Below are 19,608 nucleotides of genomic sequence, written 5' to 3' on the forward strand. Positions count from 1 at the left end.
TAATGTCTACTACCTAGACCTCCCAGGTTAATATAATGTTCATGTTATGTTTAATGTAGTTGATTTGTCCCCTTTTGATGTAGGTGATGAGAGACTGATAGAACAACGTCTTCAAGAAAAGGGAAATGATGTGACCATCATGATAGAATCGGACGCAATTATATTTCCTCCTGGACCTATGACTAGGAGTCGAGCCCGTAAATTTTAATTGGCAATTAAAAAATATGCCAAACTTCAAATGATTGTCCCTACAGAACTCTACACCGATGATGAAAACAAGTCATGCATTCTTTTAGAATTGGACCACTAGTCCCAAGGACCATAAGACCAAGAGCACTTTAGAGGGCATTGGATCTCCCATAAATCACTATGACTAATTGAAGGGATCCCATGAACCAATATCCCACAATTGGTGTGTTTCTTTTGGTTGAATTTGAGAAATTTTGGTTTGGATTTTGTATTAAAATAAAGTTTAATGTGATATTTTGGGAAACGCAAAGTACAAATAGTAAAATTTGAAAAAACTGGTCTAAAGAAACACTATATTAAAATCTATATGATTATCATTGTAAACATTCATTTAAAACAGACCCAGTGAGATTGTCATCAATTATGGGTCAATAATACTATATTAAGGCTGATTATAATCTATATGATTTATTTCCTTTAGGAGTAAACTTTCTTGTTTTATTCCTCATGAGTCATCTAAAAGGTTTCATGATTATCATTGTAAGCATTCATTCAATAAAGATATATTATAAATTTGTTTTTATTTCAAGAGTAATTCTTGTGCATTGTTTTGAAGGGTAATCTTGAATGATTCGGTTACATCTTCATATCCCCAAATCGAATTGTTTCTAGTGATTTGAAACAAATCGGGGCCTCTCGAATAGTATTGGAATTATTCTTGTCTTACCTTGTATTATCGGTTTGTTTAGAGGATTGTGAGACGTGAGTTTGATCTCTTATGTTGCTTTCTCGACTATTTCTCAATTCAAGAGAGTCCCAGTTATCTTCATTAATATATATTATACATCTATCCATCCATCCATCCATTTTGCTACCAAACTCTGCCCAATATTATTGTTACTTATTCCTATGGAATTCGATCCAAATTGTCATCCTTGAAAAATTCGCATAATCATAATTCGATCCAAATTATCATCCTTGAAAAATTCGCATAAATTCGATCCAAATTATCATCCTTTAAAATATTGGAAAACTTTGGCTTGACTTACCCTTCAACACCACCTAAACTCAATTTGGCATAAGAGAGAGATTGAAATATTTTTATTTTAAAGTTCTTAATAGATAGTTATGATTCATTTTTCAGGTGGATGTTAGTTGTGATAACTGTCAATCTTCTAGACCATTACCCACATCTATAAATGATGGTATATGTTTGCAGGATATTAAATTCAACCGGAAGTTTACCCAGTCTGCACTTTTGAGTAGCGATTGCGGATTCCTATTTTATAAAAAAAAAAAAAGAAAAAGAAAAAAGAAAGGGTACATGTGTGTTGTTTGTAACATTCATACATCTTTGATTATAGATTCATTCATTTATATACTCATTTTGTATTCCAAAATCTCAAATAGTGCGGACTCTAAGCAGATTATTTTAAAGAATGACACCACTCATGATATCACATGCCCAACTCTCAATTGCATTTTCAATTCCAACACTTGATAAATTTATTGCTTTTTAAATGTAGTTGTAGTTTATTGTCTTAGAGCATCTCCAACCAGCGCTGGGTTGGTTGATTCCTGTGCAACGTCAAAAAAGTGTCGTTGCTTTTTTTTTTTAATTCTTTAAATTTTTTATTTTAACTTTTAAAGATATTTTTTAGTTTTTTTAAAAATTTTTTAAAAAAATTATTTTAAATTATAAAAATAAAAAATTGTTTAAAATAATATAAAAAATTGAATATTTGAAAAATAATAGTGAAAAATGAACTTATTATTGGAATAAAATTATTGTAGCAACTGCATATTTATAGTTAAAATTAGATAAAAAGAAGTTGATGAGTTGAAGATAGGCTTAATGAAATATCATTACTCTCTATCTTGCAAATTCTTATGACTAACATATAAATAAGATAAATACTTTGAAAAGTTTATCACGAGAGCCTTGATAAGTACACATTAATGTTGATTAAATGAGATTGCTAGACATTCAACTTTATAGACTAAAAAGATGTCAACAAAAGTGTTCCGAAGCACTCAATCCAACTTACAAAAAATAGTGAACATATAGTCACTTAGTGTGACTTTCCCGTCGGTAATTTGCAGGTATTAAGCATGCTCTTATTTGGTTCTTGTTTGATTGGCTTCTTTGGCACTATGCTCTTAATTTTTTTTTAAATATTACATCATATGAGACCTACTCAAAATTCATTCAAAATTTTTTATTTTTATCTCTCTTTTTGATAAACAAAAATATTTATATTCATTCAAAACTCTCTATTTATTTGCAAATTAATTTATATTAATCATCAATAAAAATTTATATTTTTTATTTATTTTTTATATAAAATTTTATTCTTTATAAAATGATATTCATATTTTATATATTTTATTAAAATATAATTATTAAAATAATTAAACATATATTTTCAATTTTTTAATCTTATATATATTATATCATAAATCAAGTATCAATTAAATAAATCACTCACAACCCAATTTTCAACTCAATAATTCAATCGGTAACCATACGCACATGAAGTATCTCGTGAAGCGGGAATCGTATGCCTTCATTTCATGGAATACTTTCAGGTTGTGTTTGTTTGGGAGTTTGAATTTCAAGTTGAGATTTGAATAGTAAAAAGTTTGAATTTGAATAGTTGTATGATGTGATATAAATAGGTGTTTGATGTGATGTTTTGAATATAAAATTGATTTTTAATATAATATAAAAAATAGAAAAATAGGTGTTTGATTTGATATTTTTTTTTGGAGAAAAATGAGATGAATAGTGTATTTAAAATCTAATCCCCAAACAAATGATTAATCCTATACATATATCACAAAAATTCTCTCTCTTTTACATCCCTTTTGATTTTCAAATCCTATCTTCATTCCTAAACACTCCCACTGTACCTGTGAAGTTCGTGTTTGTCTGGGGTTTGAATTTTAAGTTAGGATATGAATAGTAAAGATTTGAGTAAACTGTTTTTTTAGTCCCGTAACTGGACCCCTTTATCATTTTAGTCCCGTAAGTAGAGCCTGTCGCAAACTAGTCCCATAAGTGAAAACTTTTTGCTGTTTTAGTCCTTCGGCGCCGGAGACGCCCGCGTGGCTCGCCGGATGTGACGTGTCCCGCCAGGTCAGCGACACTTGGCAGACACGTTGATTTATTTATTTATTTTTTATTTTTTAAAATTTTTTTAATTGGACCAAATAAAAAAAATTTAAAAAATACAAATAAAATTAAAAATAAATTAAAATTAAGTTATAAAAAAAATTTAAAAAAATGAAAAAAAAATAAAAATCCACGTATCCGCCAGGTTAGCGACACCGCATCTCCGGCACCGGAGGACTAAAACAACGAAATTTTTTCACTTATGGGACTAGTTTACGACAGGCTCCACTTACGAGACTAAAATGATAAGAAGGTCTAGTTACGGGACTAAAAAAACAGTTTATCCTAAAAATTTTGAATTTGAATAGTTGTATGATGTGATATAAATAGGTGTTGATGTGATATTTTGAATATAAAATTGAATTTTAGTATAATATAAAAAATAAAAAATAAGTATTTAATTTGATGTTTTTTAGAGGAAAAAAATGAAATAATAGTGTATTTAAAATCCAATTCCCAAACACACACACCCCCCTAAGTCACTTCGCCTAAATCCAACTTCCTTAGGAAAAACACTTGTGATTCATATATTTTAAATGTGTAATTTAGTTGTTAGAAAATTAAGTTCTTGCCTCATGAATTCATTAACTAACGTGTACTTCTGCTTGAATCTTCTATTAATGTGATTTTTGTTTTTTTTTAAAAAAAAAAAAAAAAAAAAAAAAAAAAATTGACCCGACACTCATCGAATAACATAAAAAGAAAAAAAAAAAAAAATTATTTGAGAAGTTTTAGACTAAAACATAACATGTAATTTTAACTCTTAATCTAAGCCTTGTCCATACCAAAACATAAAAAAATTATTTGAGAAGTTTTAGACTAAAACATAACATGTAATTTTAACTCTTAATCTAAGCCTTGTCCATACCAAAACATAGCTTATGAAAATGTTGGTGCTATTACCCGAAATATAATTACCATAGTTTGTGTTTGGGTAAACTGTTTTTTTACTCCCGTAACTAGACTCCTTTATCATTTTAGTGTCGTAAGTGTAAGTAGAACATATCATCTCATAAGTGGAAAATTTTCGTTGTTTTAGTCCTCCGGCGCCGGAAACGCTCGCGTGGCTTGCCGGAAGCCATGTGTCCGCCAGGTCAGCGACACCTGGCGGACACGTGGATTTAATTTTTTTTATTTTTTTTTTTTAAATTGGACAAAATAAATAAATTAAAAAAAGAATTAAAAAATATAATCCACGTGTTCGTTAGGTGTCGCTGACCTGGCGGACACGTGGCCTCTGACGAGCCACGCGGGCGTCTCCGGCGCCGGAGGACTAAAAGAGCGAAAAATTTTCACTTATAACACTAGTTTGTGACAGGCTTCACTTACGGAACTAAAATGACAAAGGGTCAGCTACGGGATAAAATAAAATAGTTTACCCGATCGTGTTTTGAATTTGCATTTTAGGCATTTTTTAGTTGAATTGCTAATCTTGGTGGAGTACTTCTTCGCCTGAGTCCCTGCTTATACCACAGATAAAAAAACAAAAAGAGACAGTGTTTAGTAGGTCACCATCTTTGATAAAATAATTATATTTTTAAAATTTTATTTCAATTAAAATATATTCAATATTAATATTATTTTACAGTTTTTTTTATATATAATATAGATATAATAAAAACTTTACATATATTTATTCATAATTAACATAAAATGATTTATAAAAAATAAATAAAAATATAACTATATAAGTATTTAATAACGGGATAAACAATTATAAATAAATCTCATTTTAAACAAATTTGAAAAAAAAAAAATAGTTAAAATTTCCTTTTAGAAATGTCAACTTATAACTAAACATGCTACCAAACTCGTAGTTGTTGAGGAAATGATAGCCAAAAAATTAAAAAGTAAAAAAAAAAAGGGTGAGAAAAATATAACAAAAAAAAGTCAAAGTTAAGTTATCCCTTTACTCGGTTTAGGACACATTAACACAAAAACATCACCACAGCAGTGATTATATGATTAGTGGCAGCAGGTTACGCTGTTGTTCGAAAAAGATTCACTTTATTGACAATTAAATGACAATGCATGCGTACTCATTCCACTATATATATTACTACCATTTACCAAGTCAAGTCTTAAATTAAAATAATAAAAACAATAGGCAAAATTTTTTGCTATAGTTATAAAACTCAGCGTAATTTTTTTTTTTTATTTAAAAAAAATTGAATGACATCCTTTTATACTTTAAAAAATATTATATTAAACCCTTATGTGATTTCGAAACTCAACTTAAATTTCTACTTTATTTTAAAATTTATATGGCGTCCCTTTATACTCTAAAAAATGTTGCATCAAACCTCCGCCCGTGCAAAAAAAATATAAACAGAAAATTATGTTCTCATCATACAAGGGAGGTTTTATGACGGTGGAATTTCATACAGTGACTGAACCAGCCCTAAAACATGGGTGGGCAAAATGTCAATTCACTTTTTTTTGTATTTACTATCGTCATTTTCGATTTCTGCCAATACAACCGAATAAATAGGAAGAAGGAAAAAAAAAACTAAAAATTAAATTTTTAGAGAAATATTTAAGAAAATTTAATAAAATTCAATCATTTCTATTAAAAAAAATTAAAAACTAAAATTATAAATCAACAAAACTACAAAAATTTTATTATTTTTTATACTATAACATAAAAAAATTGAAAAATAGGGGGGCAAAATAATAAAAGAATACATAATTTTATTATTTTTTACACTAAAAGAAAAATCTTATATTTTAGGGGTCGAAGTCAAACTGCCCCTAGCCTTATTTAGTTCCGTCTCTGATTTCATACAATAGTTTTTAAAATATAAAAAGACGCCGTACTATTTTATACTAAATTTTGAAACCTCTCGAATATTATTAGCAATTCTACCTAAAACAATATGAGACCGAGTAACTAATTAGAGAATGTTCTTATTATTATTTTTTTCTTTCTCATGATATCCAAAAGTTTACGTGGTCACTTGTCCCAACCATTAATTGATATAGTGCAATGTTGTCTATCTGTTAGGTAAGCTGCCCAGAAAGAAAAAAACATATACAGTGTCAACAAATCTTGTCTATATATACTCGAGGGAGCCTTTGCTGTCTGCACCAAAACATTACACTTACAATTCTACTAATCTAAGATGTCTTCATCAATATCTCGTAATAATTATTATTACTGCTTCTGTAGAGCTGTCCTAATAACTTTGGCAGCCCTGCTTGTTATAGGGTCTCCGTCGTCGGGGCAGCTCTCGAGCGGGTTTTATTCGCGATCATGCCCGCATCTCTTTTCGACAGTGAGGTCCGTTGTCCAGTCCGCCATTCGGAATGAGGCCCGTATGGGCGCCTCCCTCGTTCGCCTCTTCTTCCACGACTGCTTCGTTGATGTAAACTTAATTATTCGACTACTACGTCCTTCTTATCTTTAATTTAATTAATTATTTTCTTACGTTTTTTATTAGGAAAAAGTTACGGTATTGTATTCGGAAAATTAACACGGTACGGATTTTTCAAATCAGCACATGTAAAATACAGAAACATAGTTGTGCTGATATCACATATTTTATGTACTGTATGAAACTATATTATGTATTATTAAGTTATGTGCTATCCGAATTATTTACTGGGTCACTAGAGTACTCGTATAGGTAGCCATTAATTCAAGTTAGTCGAACAAACAACATATAGTATGTTTATGTTTGCATTATATACAGTGGCGGAGCAGTAGGAGCGCCGAAGGGTGTTCGGCCTCCCTAATTATTTTGAGTTTTGTATTTTTATTATATAATATTTGTATAATTTTTAAAGTTTAAGTAATTAGTCACCGCCATAAATTTTTTTAAAAAAGAATTATTATTATTTATATTTAACTTGAATATTTAAAAAATTGATTCAAATATTTCAAATATTTAAAAATATGTAAAAAATAAAAAATAAACCGGACAAAACAAACTAAAAATTTGTTTATAATTTTTTAAATTTTTTTATTATATTATTTTAAAATTATTATATATTATTTATATATAAAAAAACATTTGGCCCCGCCAAAATTTTTTTACCGGTGACAGATTATATATATATATACTCTTTTCGTCCGCTTCTAAAGTCATATTTACCTTTTGTGTAATTATATTTAATATTAAAAATATTAGTATATTTGTATAATTTTTTTTTTTTTTGGTATAAATATCCTTCTATTCTATCAATATTATAGAAAAATAATAGAAGTATATATAATAATTAATTTTTAAAATCAACACACAAAAAGTAAATTAAATGAGATTGTTAGAGCCTGGAGGTAGTATCTGTTCATGTACATTAGCTAGCCCATTAGCAACAAAGATTAAAGCTCCCATCCTGGCTGAACGGTACCTCATTCCTTTATGAGTTTGAAATAAATCTGGTTTTGTTTTTATATTAAAGTAATATATGGTGAGATGTTTTGTGAGAGGAAAAATATATTTTTTTCGGGAAACGCAGAGTCTAAATAGTAGAAATCTGAGGTTTGAAGTGTAAAGAAACAAACCCTAATTAATTAATTTCAGGGATGCGACGGATCGATTCTCCTCGACGACACGTCGTCCTTCACCGGAGAGAAGACGGCGATTCCCAACCGCAACTCCGCAAGGGGATTCGACGTGATCGACAACATCAAGTCCGCCGTGGAACGGGTGTGTCCGGGAGTCGTGTCCTGCGCCGACATCGTAGCCATTGCTGCCCGCGACTCAACTGCCTTGCTCGGAGGGCCGAGCTGGGACGTAAAACTAGGCCGAAGAGACTCAACAACAGCCAGCAGATCTGCTGCAAACAATGGCATCCCTCCCCCAACTTCAAATCTAAATGCCCTCATTTCCCGATTCAATGCCCTCGGCCTATCAACCACCGACTTAGTCGCCCTCTCCGGCTCCCACACCATCGGGCAAGCACGATGCACGAGCTTCAGGGCGCGGATATACAACGAGACCAGCAATCTGGACAGCTCCCTAGCCCGGGCACGGCAGGGGAACTGCCCCCGGGCAGCTGGCTCGGGCGACAACAACTTGGCGCCGTTGGATTTTCAGACACCCACGAGGTTCGACAACAGCTACTTCAAGAACCTTGTCGGGCAGCGCGGTTTGCTCCACTCGGACCAGCAGCTCTTCAACGGCGGGGGCGCCACCGACTCCATTGTTAGGACATATAGCTCGAGCCCAAATTCTTTCGCGTCGGATTTTGTTGCCGCGATGATTAAGATGGGCGATATCCAGCCCCTCACCGGCTCCAACGGCGAGGTCAGGAGAAACTGCAGAAGGGTCAATTGATATATCTATCTATCTATATAATTGCATTGTTGTGTTTAATTTGGTTGATCGATATGATAGTTCCATACAATTATATATATATATATATTGTCTGGTCTTCTCAAGAATATTGTTATGGTGAGTTAATTTGTTCTGTTTAAGGCTGTTGTGATTTGCAGTCTTGTGTTTTGTTTGAGGACTGTCTGTATCCTTATGTTTTTTTAAATTTTCAGAAATATTTCGGGTCTTTAATTTTTATTATGGATATTTGTTGGATTCATTAAAAATGTAGAAATTTTCATATGTTATAATTGAAATTGATGAACATATTTTTCGAAGAGACCGGGTGCTTTGGTTCTAAAATGCATAAAAATACCAAAATACATAATTAGTCTATGACTTATCCTAGAAAGAAGGAAGTACGACGGTGGTTGTCCTATAATTAATATTACTGTTTTATTTCAAATAGAATTACGTAATCAATATTCTTTTTTAATTTTAATTTAGAAAAGTAGTCCCTCTAACCAAGTTTTTCTATTTGATAAATGTCTCTCACTTCAAGGACTTGGTAAATATATCTGTAATTGTTATTTAGACTTACAATATTCCAATTCAATTATCTTCTTTTTGACTTGATCTCTCAATAAATGAAAACGCAAATCAATATGCTTGCTTTTTTAATGAGTAATTGGATTATTGGCAAAATTAATTGCCGAGACATTTTCCATGCATATCTTTATTGGTTCTTTTACTAGAAGATTCAAATGACAACATTACAGATTGTATTCATAAGGCTTGGCAGGTAATGAATCTGTAGCCATATACTCTCATCGAGTTCGTGAATTGACTTCTCCGTCAGAGGATTGACTTAGATTAATTATATTAAAGGATACCCGCTACATGCAAGGATACATGCTGCTACACATATAATACCTAAATAACTATCATTCATACCTTGAATGTCAGTATTTGTATCTGAAGCACATACTTACATACTTGCATCAAATGCATACATATCCTCGCGCATATCTTATATACATTTTGGAGTCATATGCTTCAATAACGAGTACATATGTCGTGGTTATTTGTGCTTGGAAAATCGACCATTTTCAATTCAAAATATCCACTTATTATCGGTAACAATTGATGAATTTATCTTGATAGTGTTCCCATGACACTCTGAATTGTACGAGAAGATAAACAACAATATATTTACTATAGATGGATAAATAAGTCAGAAATGATTTGTATGATATATGTACAATTATAGTCCAACCTCCACTTGTAGATGTATAAACAAGTCATAAATAACTAAATTAAATTATATTAAGTTGTTAGAGTAATAATTAGTCAAGACGAAGAGAATATTTAATTAATCTAATGTGTAGAAAATTTATAATTTTAATATTTAAATTAATTAAAAAATCTTAAAGTAACTTTTTAATATTTAAAATTTTAAATTAATTAAAAAAATTAAAGCAAATTTTTAATACGAATAGTGTTACATACTTTATGGTCTTGCAATACAACCTATCTAACATGTACAGACTTAAGTAAAAATTATTTTATAACATTTTATAAAACGATAATTTGGTTTAACAAACAAGTACTCTACCATGCCTCTGATGTACCCCATCTTTATTCGAATCTACTATTTCTTCCCAACATATGTACATGAACTCCGTTTTTAGATACCTACATACTTCCGATTAATGCTTGTGAGGATTTACAGAATGACCAAAAGTATGGGTGATAAATTCCCAAATAAAATAAAAATTTATAATAATCTGCATATAGGTCTAAGGGATACAACAATATGACAAGTATTTTCTCTTATTTTCATAATTAATTATCAAGGCTATATTGAAATTGATAGGGTAGTAATACACTATCACACCAACGTGCTTTGACACATCAACTACATACTTGCCAAATAATTTGTGTGCCTCAGTTAAATTTCTAAAAACCTATGTCATCAAATTATCATACATAAAACAAGATTGTCATGTACCTTTTTGTTCGTATTTATATACTATAGTACATCTATGTTACAATTGTAATTCTATACAACTAGGCTCTTCTTGTTGTATATTCACCTACAACCAGGCTCTTGTTGCTGGATCAAGTGACCTCAGTGCAACAAATGAAAATGACTTTTTTCCATTTGATTTTCTAATTAGTACAAATCAGTATATCGATTTTGTTTCAACTAATCCGCCCTGCAATCCAAATATGAAGACTCAAGCAAGACTAAGGTAAAATCATTTTTGATAATAGAAAGAAGATTCATTGAGAATTACTAGAAATTATGACATCTTCTCAAGATACATGCCACAATAGATAATAATATCATAGACGATAAAATTTAGAATAAATTTGTCTTACTCTATTTTTGAATAAAGAATTTCGGCTTTCTTGAACAATTTATGATTGTCATATCTTTGTATAAATATGATATAATATATCGCTGCAAGCTTTTATAATTAAGATTGTTAAACATAGCACAGACCATCAAAATTATTCTATATGCACGATCCAATCATTACAATATTGTAGTAATTATAATAAGATATACCATTATACTCTAATGCGGATAAGAACTTTAAACATTAACTCACATAATCCAGAAATCAAATAATTGTAGGTGAAAATATTTGAAAAGGCATAACTAATAGGCATATCATAAAATTTTTTGAAGACTACATCGATAATTTCATCATTACACAAATTGTAAATGACTAAGTTTAGAATATGAATGTTTGCTGGCACATCTTTATTTTATATTACATTGTTCAACTTAAAAGCTCCAAAAGTATTTTCAGTCTTGCAAATTCTATATACTATAAACCTATATAAAACCAATACATTTCACACACAAAGAACATGATTTAGTTTAAACAATCAACACAAAATTAAAAACTCACAATCAATCAAACATGATAATCGATAAAATATTATGGCATTAGTGTATAGTGGTTGGTTGGAATCATCAAATAACATATATATTTTAAAAGAGAAATAACAATCCAACACTCTGAACAATAATTTATTAAGACAAACTTTTTTTTGGGATATTTGATCGAACACATAAAGTCCATCATTCAAATATTTATTTGACTAATATACACATAATATGAATTCAAAACAAAATAAACTATTTGAATCCAAAAGAATAGATAAATTCTTTTACTTAAAGTTATAATACTTCATTCATAAACAAATAGCATCACAATCTTACTAAAATCATATGTTCTTATGGAATTCAAGTAATTTAGTAATCCTCCATAACAACAAATTACCCAATTCACAATATAACAATGACGACCTATTTTTGTAAAATAGCAATGAAATTCATTATCGAAATCACCCAAAAAAAATTACCCACTTCACAAAGTTCATATTTCATGTATAAATTCCTAATTGTTTAACACGCAATAACATTTTTTCAAAATAACAATTTTTTTACTAACTCAAATGCTAATGATACAAATACTATATTGCAAATTGCAAATATTCGACTCTAACTTTACCGGATAACAAAGACGACCGGCCACTAACGAAGAGGATCCAAGGACGGTGACCACAAACATGGGCCAACTGGACGACAATATCGATTTGGAGATCGCCAGTGACAGTACTCGGGAGTTCTCATATCGAATCGCGCGACTGCCGATGACAGAGAACCGACCGTACAGTGGGGAGAATGGACAGCGAACCAACCATACAGTGGGAGAAGAGATAACGAATGGGTCTGATAGTGAGAGAAAAAACAGCAAACTGACAGGACAGTGAGTTGGGCAATGGGACGGGAGATTGCTTCCGATCTCATGGAAGAGGATTCAATGGATTTAGGAAAAACTTTGCACAAAAAAACCTAGAAAAATGAGAGAAGAATCAATTGGTAGAGAACAAGAACGATGAATAATGAAAAATAAGAGTGAAAATAAACAATTTATAAATAGTGACTGAATCCCAAATAAAAACTAGGCGAACAAATTTTTATTCAATTGTACAATTTTTTAAATCCAAAAGCTATTAATTAAATAGCTTTGCGCTGAAAATCGCAGTGCCAGATAGATGCGCACGTGACTCCTCGTTGCAGACCATAGAACCGTTAGACTCCATATGGTCTGTTCAGACGACTGTTTTCACTGAATGTAACAATAATAATAATAATAATAAATAAAAATAAAAACAACAGAAGAATTGTGACCAATTGCCACACGCCACGTGTCCAATAGCTTGGTCATCTTCTCCTCTCTAATTTCAAAGCCGTAGGAACGATAATGAATCGCAGGCAGTAAGATTCAGGAACAAGGAACCCAAAACCAACTCTTGGAAATTCCCCAACACAACAACACTCGTTACGAATCGAAACGAAATATCCTTTCAATCTGTAGATCGTCAAGAAACCCCATAGAAACCCAACCCAAAACCCATAGATAAATTAATTAATTAAAATGGGGAACGCTTTGCGATTTCTGTTGGGCAAATGCTGCAAACCCGAAGCCGACTCCGATCACGGCGCCTCCGCCGTCTCCGCCCTCGCCCATGATCTCTACAGCTTCGAAATCACCCATCAGGTAATCCCTTAATTCTTTCCTTAATTATTAAATTCAACCATATATATGATCCATTCTGATCTGCTCACTTTAATCTATTTATTGCTTCGATCTATTCACTTTTATGAATTCGTTTCTTACAGGTTCCTCGGGAGCTCAGTGGCCATGTCGTCTCGTCCAGAAAAGCTCAGTCTAATTGGTGTCGTCTAGCTATTCGACTTAATATATATATATAGTTAAAAATAAATTGATGAATTAACTTTGCTAGGTTTAAGCATTGACTAAATTGGAATTTTTGCAGGTATCAGAAACTAAGTGAGGCGTGGAGGGAGACGAAGCCACCACCAAAAACTCCAGAAGAAGCTTCAAGGCTTGTAATTCAGACATTGAAGAGACACAAGAAGGAAGATGTTGAGGTCGGTTGCATATTCATTTACTTACTAATTAACCAACTATTACAACCTTATTCTTGTATTAATCTCCTATTTATCAACTAAGAATGATGCTAAATAAGTAATCCTAGTGTGTGTTTGTTCGTGGGTTCGGGTTTTTGGGTTTGGATTTTTTAATAGTAAAAAGTTTGAATTTGAATTATGTTGTTTGATGTGATATAAATAGATATTGATGTGATGTTTTGAATGTAAAATAAATTTGTAGTATAATACTCCCTCCGTCCTATATCTATCTATCCATTTGCTTTATGCACAAAATTTTAGAAATATTAGTATTATATTGGGATATAGTAAAAATTAAGATAAAAAGACTTAACTAACATTATTAGTATTGTATGATATAAAAGTAACGACATTTGTGTAATATATTGTAAATTGGAAGAGTATTTGTAATATTAGGTAGATGATACAGTTATTTAAAAAATAAAATGGATATTTTGTCATGGGAGGGAGGAAGTATGGAAAAGGAAAATAATTGTTTGATTTGATATTTTTTGAGAGAAAATAGATCTTCCACGGGTGTGTTTGTTTGGGGGTTTGAATTTTGGATTGAGATTTGAATAGTAAAAAATTTGAATTTGAATAGTTGTATGATGTGATATAAATATGTATTGATGTGATATTTTGAATGTAAAATTGATTTTTAGTATAATATAAAAAATGAAAAATATGTATTTGATTTGATGTTTTGGGAGGGGAAAAATTTGTGTGAATAGTAGAAATCCACACATATCCTTCAAACAAACACACCCTAATTAGTAAAAATATGTGGTAAAACCAGAATACTACTCTTTAAATATTGACTTGGTTTGTTTTGTAGGGTTTATTGGCGTACTATGGCCTTCCTTTGCCCCATACCTTGGTTGATCTCACTGATGGAGCTGTTCCATTGCAGCCACATGGATTGAAATTCGAATTGCATACTCTCCCTGTAGGAAAACATATAATGACATTTTCATTTTCGAATTGTAAAAGTGTTTTCATTACATATATATATATATATATGATGAGGTTTGTGTATAGGTCGATCCAAGGGCTGTGGCAGATGGAGACACGATTACGGTATACGTTAGCACAAGTGATCCTAGGGAGTCGTCGTTGGTTCCAAGAGAGGTTCACATTGCAGCTTCTCAAAGGGCGCAAGCGCGTTCTCGCAGGGATTACAGTGTCGCCGACAAACTTCATAGAGACATCATCGATTCAGGATATAGGTTGCTGATTGCGACATTGTGTGTGATAGATGCGCTTTATTGTTGATTGTGAATTGAATTATGTCCCGCAGGGTGATAACACTGCAGAACGAGGATGTTCTTGCCAGAAAGTATCGCATAAGACTAAGGTTGTAGGAACCTTAACAGCTAGAAAGAAAATCATCGAATTTGTCGAATTTCAGGGGGTAATAACAGTGATCTTAGTTTTTGCAGGGGGATCGATGCGCCCGAGAGCAAAATGCCGTATGGGGAGGAGGCAAAGGAAGAACTAGTGAAAATCGTGCAGGATAGGTGCTTAAGAGTTCTTGTGTTTGATGAGGATCGCTACCATCGATGCGTGGGAGATGTTTATTGCAATGGGGTATTCGTACAGGTATTTTGTCACTACAATCAGACAACAGTGCAAAACTCGAGTCATTACAACAAAACTCAATCGGTGTTTGAACTCGTAGGAAGTGATGCTGAAGAAGGGGATGGCGTGGCACTACAAAGCTTACGACAACCGGCCAGAGCTGGACAAGGTTGTTGTTACATTCCATTATTACCAAATTCATATACTGTAATAACCAGACTCGTCGAGCCAACATAAGTTTTGCAAAATACGCACAGTGGGAGAAGCAGGCGCGGGCGAGACGTGTAGGGTTGTGGGCATCCAAGAACCCGGAGATGCCGTGGGAGTGGAGAAAGGACAGACGTGAAGGCAGATGAAGGTCTAACCTCTATTCAGACAGTGATCCTAGCTAGGTTGTCTTGATTGGCTTCATTAATATTTAATGGGCTTTTCTAAGTGATTATAATTTCATGAAAGCCTGCCTGTAAAATGATTATCATTCTTGAGGAGTTGGTACATTAATACATTACCTGGAAAACAATATTTCGACAAGAAAACGACTTGTCTTTCGATTTGATCATATCTCATTCAAGGTGTGTTACAGAGAAGGCAGCAGCAGCAGCAGCAGCAGCGAATTCCATCGGCAATTCACACAAATAACTGCACAAGACAATGTTTTAGTTTAGTTAGTACACACATAGGCAGCAGAATGTGTAAGTGTAATAATGGAATGGAAAGCTGAATAAGCCGAGACTAATTCCAGAATGTATTTGTACATGACATGAGAGAACAAAAAGATCAAGCCAGATAGTCGATATAGATGCATGCAATTCAGAAGATCCTTTAACCTATCGACTAATCTTATATATTTCTTGATAGAAACTGTTGAAAAATCAGCCGAGTAAATGTATAGATAGATAGTATAGCATCAAAATTCTTCAGAAACAAAAAAAAAAAAAAAAACAAATCGCATTTCATTTTACCCACAAACATTGTCATCCAGACCCCAAAACAGGATATGCCGTCAACCCCATTTTGGAAGACCTTAAGGTCACATGGATATCAGTCCAAACACAAATCTTCATTTCCAATGCCAGACACGGACTTACCGACAGACAAATAATATAATTCCCATCAAATTACATTGGTGCTAACATTAATTACAAAACCTGTAAGCATAACTCTTTCAACTGTGTCAATGTGTGCAAAAAGATCGACTCTTGTAAGTTAGAGTCTTGATGAGCATGGCTCCTCACAGCAATATCAATTAAATTGTACAAGACGACAGCTCTAGCAGGAAGACCTCAGTAGAATGACCGCCATTCCTCTACAACATGAATACATTTATTCGCAGAAGAAACTAATAGGTTTCCATGGAGGCCAGATTCAATTTAGTGTACAACCTTAACAATTACTATAATATTTAAACGAAGCCTATATAAAAGCATTATTCAATACTCAATTAGGCTTTCTATATTTCAGAGATGTATTCGCATAATTTGTGGAGATCAAATCTGAACAAAATAAATCGATTCATTCACACCCAATGGAAGTTCACTTTCTTTTTCGATAGAAACAAAGTAAACAGCTAAACAGCTGAATACCTCATATCATTTTCTTTTATATATCCAAAAATCAAAAGCAAAGCAATTAGTAAGATAGACTGTAATATCTTTCAGCAAACAAGAATCATTTAACTCCATTAACTTAAAGTCTTTCGAGTACGCTACTTACTTTGTCATTGGTTACAGACGTAAACCGAGTTGGCACATCCTATCTTATTTGGTGTCTTCCTCTACATCATCCGAATCTGAATCACTAGCATTATAACCTTTTGGACACAACCACAAACAATTCAGGGGTTAAAGTAGATGGGCCACCAAATGAAGTGGATATAAAACAAAAGATCAAATACCTGGACGCTTATCGCCAACTTTCCATACCGAAGACCGAATCTTTGATGCTTTGCTAATCCATGCTCTACCCTAAAACCAAAAGTCACAAGAAATTAAACCAGTTCCATAATAGTATTCTATTATCACAAAATGTGGATGCTCCAACTGCTTTCTTGATTCATAAACTTGACACTCCATACGGAATTACAGCTAGGGGGAAATAATACATACTTAATGAAATGAATTCAAATGGACCTCATTTTACTAAAACCTAAGCCATTGAGCCTAACCACTAAACTATAATATCATGATTTGAAGGTGTGAATATTCGAGGCTGAAACCTAATTTGAGTTTTCCCACTACACTATGGCATAAGCACCCCTAATGAAACTACTTCATATCCTAAAACAACAACAATTGCAGACATACAAATATAAAACAAAGAAATAAAGAATTAATTAAACCTTCTGCGGATCCTTGGCGACGCCATATCCACTATAATACATCTGACCGACGAGCACCTGCATTGTCGTATCACCATTCTTGGCTTCCTTGAGCGTATCCTGAAACCATCGCCGGACGCAATCCGCCACTACTTCAGCAAGCGGTACCCTCCGCCGGTGTTCCGAGTTCTCCGCCGGCTCCATGTTCAGCCTTCTACTCTGGTGAGGGTCGGGTCCAGATCCAGTGCAGTCTGGGCAAGAGATGGGTCGGGACGGCTTCGACGCGGCAGCCTTCAACTGACGGCGGGAGCGGGAACGGCTGCTGGCGGAGGCGATATCGCGAGCGAATTGTTGCAATCTGGGAGCGGATGGGATCGATTTTCCCATATAAACGCAAAAGGGAATTGGAGACCACACACGACTTTAAATTTTGGGTTTCCTCAATTCGCAGTTGAATTCGACATTGCCAGGCCAGGTTCCACTTCCACCTTCTTTGTTTTTGTTTTGTTTTATTTATTTATTTATTTTTATGTAAAAGAACTTTTTATATGAAAAGAGATAATTGGACTAAAAATCCTTATTTTTACAAAAAAAAATAAAAAAATAAAATTTAAGCTCGATCATTATTTATAATTTTTTAAAGTTCAGTTCCCTTTTTTTATTTTTTTTATTCTTAATTCTCAATTTATTCAATTCTCTATCCGTTTTCTTTAAATATGCAAAATTAGACCGATAATTCCGACGGCCAGTTACTCGAGATCTTCAAATTATTCAAACAGACCCATTGTTCGATGCTCTAAAAAATCCATTTGTCTTGTTGACCATCTCTTTATTTCAATTTGTATTTTCAAAAATCGATCTTTATTTTTTGTGCAAAATTAAGAGTAAAATTCATAAAATTCATTTGTCTAAGACTTTTTATATTATTTTTTAAAAAAGAGTTTCTTTTAAGTTTTCCGGTATTTACAATCTTTTAATGATTTTAATACTATAATTTTTTTTTATTTTTTTTTTGTCTTAACATAATATTTTTATTGATTTTGAGATATTTGCTTGAAATTGTAATTTCTTTTTTGATAATTCTTGAATAATTCAAATTGTTTTATCTTTTTAATTCATTTCTTTCCTTTTTTTAAAAAATTGTTTTGGCCTATTTTGCAAAACAATGGATTGAAATTTCGAAAAGAATATGGGATTAGATTAAGGTTTTGAATTTTGTCCATTTTTTAGTTATTTTAACTATTTATTATTCTATAAGTCTAATTTATTTTTGTTGTATGGAAGATATGGAATGACAATAGAATTTCATAATATTTCAACAATCTATATCTTTTAAATTTGTATTTTTAACATAATATACAACAGTTTGAAAATACATAATAATTATCCTTGAAATTATGGATATCAGTTATTATGTGAAGACTTACTTACGCATCAGCATACTATCAACTTGAACAAAATGCAATCGAAGTTTTGCAAATATTCTAAATTGTTAGAGAAAATCAATAACACAACGTCATCCTTTCTCGCATTCTCATTATTAAGTATGAAACTTTGGCATCGTGTGATGTTATTAGTTCGAAACAAGATGATATGATACTTAGCTTATTGTAGGAACTACTACAGTCTAGACTTTGAAAACATTCAACAAAAAATACGAATGAAAAGCTTTCATGTGTTTCTTCTGTTTCTTGTAACCAACTATTATTATGCAACATAAGCTATTCATGACATTATTGGGGTAAAAGGACTCTCATTGTTTAGGTTTGATAAATAATAGTTTGAGTAATAATCACCTAATATAATACTCTCTAACGGCCCAAGACCAAGAATGTAACTTAACCGTTGAGGCTGCATGACTGGAACATGCAGCCTCAACCGTAGTGACATTGGACATCTGATTCCTATCGCTCTTAGTCTTCATGTATATCAAAATAAAATATATACAATAGAGTATTAGATATTATAATTCATCTATAGCCTAATTCAAGAAAAAAAAATAAAAATTGAGTGACAAAGATAATAAATGCCAATGAGATATATGTAATAATTGATTTTAGTACAAAATAAATAATTGTAATATAACTTTTAT

General features: G+C 32.2%; 3 protein-coding genes across 3 annotated transcripts; 2 read left to right on the top strand and 1 right to left on the bottom strand.

Annotated features, from left to right (window-relative positions):
* The first annotated feature begins 6,464 nt into the window (after positions 1-6,464).
* On the top strand, positions 6,465-8,881 carry LOC127256366 (peroxidase P7-like). The gene is made up of 2 exons (XM_051282344.1): positions 6,465-6,729; positions 7,888-8,881. The coding sequence occupies exons 1-2, from the start codon at positions 6,487-6,489 to the stop codon at positions 8,641-8,643; spliced, it is 999 nt and encodes a 332-aa protein (XP_051138301.1). The 5' UTR covers positions 6,465-6,486; the 3' UTR covers positions 8,644-8,881.
* Positions 8,882-12,909: 4,028 nt separating this feature from the next.
* Positions 12,910-15,752, top strand: LOC127256439 (staphylococcal-like nuclease CAN2). Its single transcript, XM_051282453.1, has 9 exons — positions 12,910-13,205; positions 13,328-13,383; positions 13,486-13,600; positions 14,457-14,567; positions 14,660-14,847; positions 14,919-14,975; positions 15,061-15,220; positions 15,300-15,368; positions 15,457-15,752. The coding sequence occupies exons 1-9, from the start codon at positions 13,083-13,085 to the stop codon at positions 15,553-15,555; spliced, it is 978 nt and encodes a 325-aa protein (XP_051138410.1). The 5' UTR covers positions 12,910-13,082; the 3' UTR covers positions 15,556-15,752.
* On the bottom strand, positions 15,660-18,012 carry LOC127256440 (uncharacterized). The gene is made up of 4 exons (XM_051282454.1): positions 17,538-18,012; positions 17,094-17,163; positions 16,913-17,009; positions 15,660-15,838 (listed from the first exon to the last, which is right to left on the bottom strand). The coding sequence occupies exons 1-3, from the start codon at positions 17,901-17,903 to the stop codon at positions 16,957-16,959; spliced, it is 489 nt and encodes a 162-aa protein (XP_051138411.1). The 5' UTR covers positions 17,904-18,012; the 3' UTR covers positions 15,660-15,838; positions 16,913-16,956.
* Positions 18,013-19,608: the final 1,596 nt, after the last annotated feature.

This window comes from Andrographis paniculata, unplaced genomic scaffold (assembly GCF_009805555.1).
Source record: "Andrographis paniculata isolate CXL003 unplaced genomic scaffold, ASM980555v1 Contig55END, whole genome shotgun sequence".
NCBI classification, from domain to species: domain Eukaryota; kingdom Viridiplantae; phylum Streptophyta; class Magnoliopsida; order Lamiales; family Acanthaceae; genus Andrographis; species Andrographis paniculata.

Coding starts and splice junctions, on each gene's coding strand:
- LOC127256440 (XM_051282454.1), bottom strand. CDS start 17,903: ATGGGAAAATCGATCCCATCCGCTCCCAGATTGCAACAATTCGCTCGC. Junction 17,164..17,537: donor TCGCCAAGGATCCGCAGAAG/GTTTAATTAATT, acceptor TTTTGGTTTTAG/GGTAGAGCATGGATTAGCAA. Junction 17,010..17,093: donor AGTTGGCGATAAGCGTCCAG/GTATTTGATCTT, acceptor TGTGTCCAAAAG/GTTATAATGCTAGTGATTCA.
- LOC127256366 (XM_051282344.1), top strand. CDS start 6,487: ATGTCTTCATCAATATCTCGTAATAATTATTATTACTGCTTCTGTAGA. Junction 6,730..7,887: donor TCCACGACTGCTTCGTTGAT/GTAAACTTAATT, acceptor AATTAATTTCAG/GGATGCGACGGATCGATTCT.
- LOC127256439 (XM_051282453.1), top strand. CDS start 13,083: ATGGGGAACGCTTTGCGATTTCTGTTGGGCAAATGCTGCAAACCCGAA. Junction 14,976..15,060: donor AAGTATCGCATAAGACTAAG/GTTGTAGGAACC, acceptor TAGTTTTTGCAG/GGGGATCGATGCGCCCGAGA. Junction 15,369..15,456: donor ACCGGCCAGAGCTGGACAAG/GTTGTTGTTACA, acceptor AAATACGCACAG/TGGGAGAAGCAGGCGCGGGC.